This window comes from Pelodiscus sinensis, chromosome 8 (assembly GCF_052426305.1).
Source record: "Pelodiscus sinensis isolate ZL-2025 chromosome 8, ASM5242630v1, whole genome shotgun sequence".
NCBI lineage: Eukaryota > Metazoa > Chordata > Testudines > Trionychidae > Pelodiscus > Pelodiscus sinensis.
Genome location: NC_143059.1, coordinates 31850337 through 31860409, shown reverse-complemented (window position 1 = coordinate 31860409; position 10073 = coordinate 31850337). Strand labels below are relative to the sequence as shown.

The 10073-nt window shown below is 44.7% G+C and overlaps 1 protein-coding gene across 1 annotated transcript; it reads right to left on the bottom strand.

Annotated features, from left to right (window-relative positions):
* Positions 1 to 4619: 4619 nt before the first annotated feature.
* Positions 4620 to 6980, bottom strand: DDIT4 (DNA damage inducible transcript 4). The gene is made up of 3 exons (XM_006131997.5): positions 6829 to 6980; positions 6421 to 6661; positions 4620 to 5960 (listed from the first exon to the last, which is right to left on the bottom strand). The coding sequence occupies exons 2-3, from the start codon at positions 6599 to 6601 to the stop codon at positions 5470 to 5472; spliced, it is 672 nt and encodes a 223-aa protein (XP_006132059.1). The 5' UTR covers positions 6602 to 6661; positions 6829 to 6980; the 3' UTR covers positions 4620 to 5469.
* Between the last annotated feature and the right edge of the window lie 3093 nt (positions 6981 to 10073).

Below are 10073 nucleotides of genomic sequence, written 5' to 3'. Positions count from 1 at the left end.
AGTTTATTTAGCACATGGATGTAAGTTTGATTCTCCCTATAAATTGCTCCAGCACATGAAACAATAGTGTCTGGCAGCTAGCAAAGTGTTAATGGCTATTTGTTTAAAAGGATTTCCCTAAGTATTTCTTAATATTCTACTTGAGTGCATAGAAACTCTAGCTGTTCAACATGCCTGTCCCATTAGCTATATTTACATATCTTCTATATGCCTTGGACACTGAATTTCAATGTGCCATATCTGTAAAAAGATCTCTGGGCTGCCAAAAGTGCAGGTCTTTTTGTGGAGCTGGGGCCCTGGGCTGCATCCATTAAAGCCCCTACACTCTGGTCCTGGTTGGTTGAAGGGGAGAGGATGGCTGCAGTTCCATGTGCTGCTGTTTCCCAGGTCCACCCCATTAGACAGGAGCTGAAAGCAGCAGGAAGCTCTGTTTGTGTGCTTCCCTCGACTGCAGGTTTTCTTCCTACAGCTCCCATTGGCTGGGAATCATGGCCAATGGGAGCTGCAGGCGAGCACAAGGTAGGCAAGGAGCTACTTGTCCTCTCTCCTCCCTGGGACCATGCCACCAAAGGGGAGCACCCTGCACCCCAACCTCCTGCTCTGGCTTTGAGACCCCTCCAGCATCCTAAATCCCTCCCTCACCCTGCACTTCTCCCTGCATAAGCTCCCTCCCACACTTCAAGCCCCTTGGCCTCTGCCTGGAGCCCTTCCTCCACCCCAAATGACTCATCCCCAATCAGACCCCTCACCCCCTTTCTCAATCAAACCTCTGCCTCAACTCTCAGCCCCCTCCTACACTCTGAACCCCTTGTTTTTTGGCCTCACCCCAGAACCTAGTAGGCTCAGAAAAATCTAATAGCCTTGGGTCCTTGGAAGAGTTAATTGGCCCTGGTTCTGTCTTAGCAACAGTGATCAGAGACTTTGGGTATAGCACTACAGGAAAAGGCATGTAAGAAAATAGAGATCTGACCTAGTCCAGACAGATAAAAATCCTTTGCAAGAAAATTGTAAAAATGTACATGTTGGTGTCTTTCCTGCAGGTGCAGGGTATTCTCCCCTGAGGCATGGGCTGCTACACATAGGTTTTGGACTAGTGAGGGTGATTTTTTGTATTGTGTATTAACATCTATTGATATGCTGGTGCAATGTCCAGTGTGGAGGCAGTTACACAGGTAGAATTTATTCTCCTTCCCATACAGAAGTGAGCTGATGGGAGTGAGTGGGGTTCAAAAGGGGCAGTTGCTCCAGGGCCCAGTGATTGAAAAGGGCCTGGGGCTCCTAGCCGATGCCCTTGCTACCACAGCAGAGACAGCATCTGGAGCCTCAGGCTCTTTAAATCACCACCCAAATGCTGCGCAGCATCCTCCGAGTGGCATTAAGTACTAGCAGGAGCAGGGGGTGCTGGCTGCCCCAGCCCTGCCCCTTCTGCCTGAGACTCTACCCCTTCTGGGAGCACGGACTGCATCCACGCTGGGCATTGCACCAGCATATCACTCACCACAACTCCGCTTTGCCCAGGGGCCTGACAAGTCTGTTGGCAAGAGCCCAATTCTCCTCTCTGTAGTGTAGCAAATCTCCCATGAAAGTCAGTAGGCACCAATCTCTTTAACAGTTTGCAAAACATTCTTTTTTTCAAGCTAGCTTGACACTACAAATTTATGCCAGCATAGCTAGGTAAATCAGGGTGAGACGCTGTGATCCCTGACCTAGCTGTGCCACCAGAAGTCCCTGCTGTAGATGCACCTCTAACAAAGCTGTGTTTTACCCATCTTTCTGTTTTACAGCTTTTGTTCAGCAATTTTACTATTTTGGTACAGAGGGCAGCTTTATCAGTAAACCTGCATCCATACTAGGAGTGCTTTGCCCATATACTGTAGGAACAGAGATATACCAATAATGCTGCTTTAGTGTGGTAATCATGGCCTCATGATTTCATGCAACATTATGTAGGTCCTGATGCTGTAGATCCTGAATAATGAACTAGTAGCTGGACCCCTATGACTGGCTGATCCAGGAGTCAGCAGCTGGTCACACAGAATTGAGATTTGGCTTGGGCTATCTGTATCCTCTTTCTTCTCCATAGTGAGAAATGTCCATTTTAGATTGCATGGCCCAGACTCCTGGGCTCCTGCCAAAAACTGCTTGCTTGCTGTGGCCAAGAGCTACCTGATCTGTTTTCTTCAGCTTAAGTGTTTTTGTGCTAACCCATTCAATACTTTGGGTCTTAGAATCCCAAAATGGATATTTTGCTTCTGGAAAAATGCCAGAAGTTACTTTAGACATTTAAGGGACTTCTCTAACCCCTAAAAATTGAATAAAGGGGAGAGGCCAAGCCATTATTGTCAGGATGGTACAATGAATGTTCAAAAACCTTTAAAAGCAACACTACATTTCTGCCCTCTGTATCACTTTTCAGTCTGAGTTGGCCAACCTTATTCACACCGAGTAGTAATTTAGTCAAAGTAATCCCATACCCTAGCTTTTGTAAAGAAAACCCATGGTTTTTTTTGGTTAGGGGGTGTCAAACAGACTTTCCTGGAAAATCTTTAGATTTTTTTAGTAGAAATGGACTTGCAATTAAATGGATTTTTTAAAAATGGTTCTACCCTAAGTCCATTTTGCCTAGGTCTTGTCAAGCAACTTAACTTATACATAGGTGCAAGCTTTTTAGAGTTGTAATTGTAGGCTTATGTAATTGCCCTTTGATGCAAATAAACGAGACCAAAGCAGTGGACAATGTATTGTGGGGAACACTCCTACAATGAGGATTAGATTGACCTAACTTCCTTTCCATGATTTTTCTTCTCTTGATTTTTTTCATTAGGTGGCTATCCTGGCATCTTTTCTTCTACTTACAGACTATTTTGACTTGGCCCATTTGAACTTTCCACCTCCCATTCCAAGAATCAGTCAGATGTAAAGTACAAATCAACTAATCTAAATCTATCTCAGGACTGGCAATAGCTGAGCCACACGTGCAGTATACATGGTTAAAATAAAAATAGGATTTATTTCTGACAACCAGTTTACCAAATGTGATGGCTACTTGCTATTGTTTTCTTTCTTTTAAAAGTAACCAATTAAGGATTATATGCTGCATTCTATCCTAATGTATACTAATTACCACTTACTGGGCGTAAATCAGGGTAGAATTTTGCTCAGTTAATGACATTTCTGTATTGTGATTATAATTTAATGGGGAAATAGAATCCTAAGGAATCTTTCATTGCACCACCTACTTTCAAAGGTTTCCTCTCACAAGGGTCTTTCCTTCAGTGTGGCTCAGAAAATGCATTTGAGACACACATGCCCCCACAAGGGGAAGGTATCTACCTCCACAATGCAACAGACCGAAATAGAGATCAAAACTACTATCACAGGCTAAAGCACAGACACTAGCCTGATGTGAAATTTGGGCTGCATGACAAAACCACAAATGCAATCTTGTACATTTTAAGGCTGACTCACTAAGTAATGCCATGGATTAAACCAGAATATTTTGCTAGATACAGAGGACATCAAACTATTGTACTCTCCTATAGACTGAGAGTTCCCCTCTTCTCTTTAGGAACTGCAGTAATCCTCAGAGATAAAATAGACCAGTCATGTAAAGTTAACCAGAACTAGACGTCAGGTACTATCTGCTTTAAACTCCTGTTTCAAGAAATGTATTCCCTAATCTCTCAGGAGTGGTGATGTTATCTTTTTAATGTAGGGTTTAAGCTCCTTTAAGTGATCTTGGGATAAATTCATCCCTAGTGTGATAGTACATTTAAACTCCTTGAAATAAATACAAAGACAAATTCACCCTGGGTCTGTACAAAAAGGTACACTTTAAAACTGAACCTTTTGGGCAAGGGGTATTTCCAAAATATGTAAGATGGCTGAACTGCTTGGAGAAGGAGAGTAGGTATCATCTTATTCATATACCTATCAGAAGCAGGACTTTAAGTGCTTTTTACCTTTTGTGAGAAGCTACAAACTGCAATGTTTCATTCTGATGCTACTGCCCCTGGTGCATTGGCACTGTCATGTGCTTGTCCCTGAAGTGGCAGGCACCCATTCTCTATGGATAGAGCTCATTGGCATGCTCTTAGGACTAGCTTGTAGTTTTTGGTGCTTGCTCACCTCTAAATTTTAAATGCCCTGCAATTAGAAGTTAATTGACACGATTGTAGGTCCCATTACTGTACTTCATTATTTCAAATGGTTGAGGAACTTGAAGCATGTAGTTCTGAGACCCCAGTTCAAAATTCCTGTCAGGTGAAAGACAAGCTTCCCCAAAATGCCAGGCTTGTGGAATGAGCTACCTTAAAGATTGGAAGCTTCAGGGGATAGCTGAGTTAGTCTGTACAGGATAAACTTTAAAAAAGAAAGTCTGGTAGCACTTTATAGACTAACAAAACATGTAGATGGTGGTATGAGCTTTTGGTCCTAATAGCACTAATGAAATCAGCATGCTAGCAATGGAATAGGGTGCAACTGTGTGTTTTGTAAAGCAGGACATGGCCCTTACCGTAGCTTATGCAAGATATTCTAAAACCTACAAAAATGAGCAGAAGTGTCTACTACCTTTAAAGTGATATTGCCCAGATGTTAAAGGTGAAACTAAAGAAAGCCAAGTTGTCAATTAGCTTTTATTAGAAAAGTAAAAAACCCTCTCAAAACAATACAATTGCATAGAAAATCTTGCACTTGAACATCAAGTGCATTAATGTAAACTGTCATCAATAGAAGCACTACATAGGATAGTACACAGGTTGTTTGTGAGGGTTCCTGCCCTCATCCATAGCATCACATCACATTTCCCCTCTGGCATGCAGTATTGGAGAGCAGTAGGTAGCTCCCAGCAGTATTTTCTTCAAGCATATGAACTGATTACAACCCAAAAATTCTTGCTTCTACATTCACTTGAAGACTATGTATAGCTGCCCTAATGTCAGTAGTGGAGCTTATCTTTGATCAAATCACATACGGTCCCATCAGACCTTAAATTCAACCATCACTCATACACATGCACCACCCTCCCTCCACCAAAAAAAATCCATTGATTACAATGTAGGTTTTTTTAAAAGCCAGGAATAGGGGGACTGTCTACCCCCAACGCAGTCCTGCTGCTGCATCTGGCATCAGAACTGTCACAAGACTAACTGAAGAAGTCAGTACAATAAAAACCTGTTCTACAATCACTGAAAGGTTAAAGCTAGCACTCACTTGCTATCTATGCCCACTGAGTGAGGGAAGTAGAGTGCAGTTTTGTTTTCCAGTGAGCTTCATCCTTGCTTTCCCTCTCTGGACTACTTTCTTTTTGTACAATCCTGTGCCACCCTAACCTTGGTGACTAAGGAGCTGCCACATTTTAGCCAACTTATGTTCACTTTTTCAAAGCACTTAAGTTGTTGCTCCAGTTTCTCATGGTGTGCTACACCAGTTTAGAGAGTAATGATCAGTTATTCCTCTGAGGCACTTTCAGCACTCCTCTATTAGCAACTGCTCAGAGCTGTAAAGCTTCTTTTTAATGACTCTGAACCCAGTGCTCAGCTTCAGCGATTGACTAAAGCCTGGAGTGAAAGAAGTCCCAGAGCTAAAAAGGCCCTGGATTTTAGGCCATAGTCGAGAGTCCAATCTTAAAATAAGGGTCAGTTGAAAAGTAGGCACAAGATTTGGATCCACTGCAATCTGCCCCACACTGTAGCACCCCTTCCCTTGTTCAACACACAGGTCAATGAGGGCACCTCTCAGGCCACAGGGCTCGCTATAAGCCAGGTGAAGCAGCTCTTTGCTGACTTGAGTGATGAGTTGGCTTGGCATCACAAGTCTGGAGCAGCGCTTGGAATTGATGTTGGCTTTGTTCAGACTGACTTGGATTAGTTTCATGAGATTGTTACATAGGAGTTCATCTTCTGGGTCATTTAACAAGTCAAAGTCTGGAAGAGAAACTTCCTCCAGGTACTCTGCATCTGTGAATGAAAAGTCAAAGAAGGCAGATCAGTACTGGCCAGTTTATGAAGCTGGCTTTTGTTTCACAAATGCCTTAGTAAAAAGTTGCTACAAAGGACCAAAGTTAAGGAAAAGAAAACTTGTCCATTTATTAACCTAAACCATAATTTTCACAGAAAAGCTGAGCACTAAGTGAAAAAGAACAGTCTGCTGACATAGGGAGAGAAGGGCTGCTATGGTTTTATGGGACAATGTTTTGATGAAGCTTAAGCCTCTCCCATTGTGTATTTTAGCTTTACTGAATTACAGGTATGTGGTATATTCAGTTTGCTATTGCAATTGTGTTTAAAAATGTATTTACTGGACACATCGTTTAGAGGATAAAAAAAATCTTGATGGGTAATGCTGTCCTAAACTGTTCATTAGTGTAACTCAAACACCAAAGAAAATTGACTTTCAGCCCTAAGAAAATCTACTTACCGCCTTCGCTGCTCGAGCTGCTGTCCAGGGATTCACAATCGGAGCTCTCCGCTCTGGCACAGCGATCGGGCACCTCCTGCTGCCAGCTCTTTCTCCGGGAGAAGGGGGGTGAGGATTGGTTCTCTCTCTGCTCCGGAATGGGAGGCAGCGAGGAAGCGAAGCTGTCCCACACGCTGGGCATCGCTGCGGATGGTCAGTCACCCTGCGGAGCGGGGCCGCGGAGAGCAGCACGGAACAGATCCTGCAATGCAAGGCCAGCACAGAGCCGTCAGGAAACGCCCGGCGCTGGCGGGCAGGTGGAAAGCTCTCGACGGCAAGTTGGGGGGATTTGCACCGATGCGCCTCCGGCTAAACCACCCGTCGAGAGAATGAAAGGCAGCGGGGCCGCGAGCAGGCAGCGATACTTACAGGGCCGCGGGGTCCGGGCAGGTGGAGGAGGTAGGCGAAGTGGGGCAGGAGGCTGCGGGTGGGAGCCTACGCGCTCAGTTCCCCTTCTCGGCGCTGATGTGCCCCCAACCCTCGCTGGGCCCTTTAAATAGGCAGCTCAGGAGCGGCCGCCCCTCCCTACTGTGCCAGAAACCCAGACTCGGCCTCCCGTGCCGCAGCAACCAGTGGCGAGCCGGGAGTGTGTGTCGGGCTCGGCCAATGGCAGGCAGGCGCACGTTCGCAGCGTTCTCTCCTGCCCGGTTACAGCAGCCTGGGCTCCGCCTTCCATTGTGCGTGGAATCTGAGCTGCAAGCAGAGACCTTGGGGATGGGGGAGGGCCTGTTTATTACAGACTCCCAGGGCTTGGTTGGACCCTGTGCACCCGAAAGGCTCGTTCACTGCTGCTTTCTGCCTGTAAAGTAAGGACTAGGTTACACAAAGTAACATTGCATTGTACTGGTAATCTGAGTCCTAGGTTCACTCTCAGACCCGGGACTATTGAGAGGCTGATGGTGATGACACGAAAAATAACTACTGCTCATTTATAGCCAATTTTAGCAATCTTAATTGTGCTCCCCACACTCCCCATTTTCATGCTGTTTCTTCCCTGCTGGATATTTTTTCCCATGAAAGATTAGTTACGGTGTGGACAATGCGGGCGGTTGGGGAGAAACGGGGGATCATAGCTAGCCATTTGTGACATGACTTGGAATATCGGTTTAGGTTCTGTAACAAAGACAAGTCCTTGCTTCGTATAAAATCAGTTTCAACCCACTCCAAACTGGGAATAAAAATCTTGCTGCTACGTGTTTCTGCATGGGGGTTCGTTTTAAAAGGATGCGATGAAGTAGGATTGGTGTATAAAATCCTTTAATCGTCTCAACAGCAAAGATGCTGCAGTACATTTCATCAACTGTGTTTGTTGTAATCTTAGAAAGCGGCGAACTATGAGTTTATTTTCAGAAACCCTAGAGATTTCGCCATCCTAGCACACTATAAACATGCGGCTTTCAAACTGTACGTTGAGCTAACATCTTCCAGCCTTGGATTATTTCGTGCACAATCAAGGTCAGGACATTATTGCATGGTTTCCCTAACTTTTAGTCCTTAAAGCTCTATTGAGAAACTAGTTTATTTGCACATTCGTTACGTCAACTGATTTTTAGGAGGACGGTAAAGGAGGTCGAAAGCCTGATCATGCTATTGATCATTCGAGTCGATAAGTTCATTTGTTTGTTGCAATTCTAATTATGAGAATGCAGGCTACACGGTGAATTCTGCACGTATAAAGCTAACTCTAGGTAAACAATCCAACGCAAGTTGCAGCACAACCTCTGGGTCCTAGCGTCCGTCTTGCACTTTGGCTGCTTTGTGTAAATGACTGGGAGAATTGCATCATATGGGACGAGTTGGAGAGAAAAAGTCCCAGAGAGTGCAATAAAGCAGATCGTTTCATCAGAGAAACTAATAAGTCTACAACAGGAACAAGCAAGCGTATAACCTTTAAAATGAGGGCTTAAAATGTGATGCAGTTTAATCTTCAAGAAAACATTTTTGGGGTTTTAAAACCCAAGTATAGTGCACCCTGTGAGCTCTTTGATTATAATTATAATTAACTATAAGTATCTGATGTGCTAGTGTCCAATTCATCTGATGAAGTGTTTTACCCATGAATGCTCATGATTCTATATATTTGTTACTCTCTAAAGTGTCACAGCACTACTTGGCTTTTTTAAGTTATAGACTAATATTGCTATCCCTTTGAGACTTGTTAGTGTATGAGCAGTTAGCTAACTTTTCTGGACTAAAACAAGCCATGCTCCCATCTGCTGTCCTACATCTCCAGATGGGTCCATGCCAGCATATCACAAGTTGTTTAAAATGTGAAAATAAACTCTTTGAAATAAGGACTAAGTGGGGGAGCTGAAACAAAATGGAAAGGGGAAAAAAACCCATTTCCACCTAAACTGTGACACAAACCACCAAATTAATATTAATAAAAAGCCCCAAAACCAAAAAAATGTGGAAAACAGTAAAACTTCTCTAAATAAATAGAAACAATAACACACCACGTACAAGTGGTGAGCTGCTACTATTTTATCTGTGCCTTTGCAAGTATGGGGGATTGCAATTCCCATTGGTTGAGAATGACGATCTGCAGCCAACAGCAGCTGCAATTCCCTGTACCTACAGAGGCGCAGGTAAATATGGTGACGGGGGGCCCACTAGGGGCTAACCTTGGTGGACTGGATCCAGTCCAGGGGATGGTATTGTCCCACCCATGATTTACACTTACCATCATTTTGAGTGGCATGCTTTAATATGTGCTGCAGTTATACTGATGTAAGTGCTAAGTTTGTTCCATCTACCAAGCTATTGCTGCTTGAGGTGTGGATTACCTACCTTTCCATTGCTATGGGAAGTGCCTGCACTATGCCATGACAGTCAGGCTGTGTCCAGACTCCATGCCTCCGTCGACGGAGGCATGTAGATTAGCCAGATCGGAAGAGGGAAATGAAGCCGCGATTAAAATAATCGCGGCTTCATTTAAATTTAAATGGCTGCCCCGATCTGCCGATCAGCTGTTTGTCGGCAGATCGGGAGAGTCTGGACGCGATGCCCCGACAAAGAAGCCTTTCTTCATCGACACAGGTAAGCCTCGTGAAACCAGGCTTACCTGTGTCGATGAAGAAAGGCTTCTTTGTCGGGGCATCGCGTCCAGACTCTCCCGATCTGCCGACAAACAGCTGATCGGCAGATCGGGGCAGCCATTTAAATTTAAATGAAGCCGCGATTATTTTAATCGCGGCTTCATTTCCCTCTTCCGATCTGGCTAATCTACATGCCTCCGTCGACGGAGGCATGGAGTCTGGACACAGCCTCAGTGTGCATTAGAGACACATTCAAATGTGTGTGGGGGGGAGGGGTTGGGCAATGTGCTTAGCACAGGAATCTTCATTCTAAATCTGTTAGCAGAACACCTTTTTCCATAGGTCTATTCATGCTAGGAGATGACACACAAACTGGAGATAGCTGTTGCTCTTGACCTGTTCTCATTCACACAGCAGACCGGGGTGGGGAATCTGTAGCCCCCCGCTTGCCTGGATCTGGCCCTCAGGGCTCTGCTCCCCCCAGCATTGAGGAGGCTTGTCCTGGCACTCCATCCTCTGCTATTCCCCCATGGGGCTGGAGCACACAAAATCTACTTATCTGAGGGTCATTGGCCC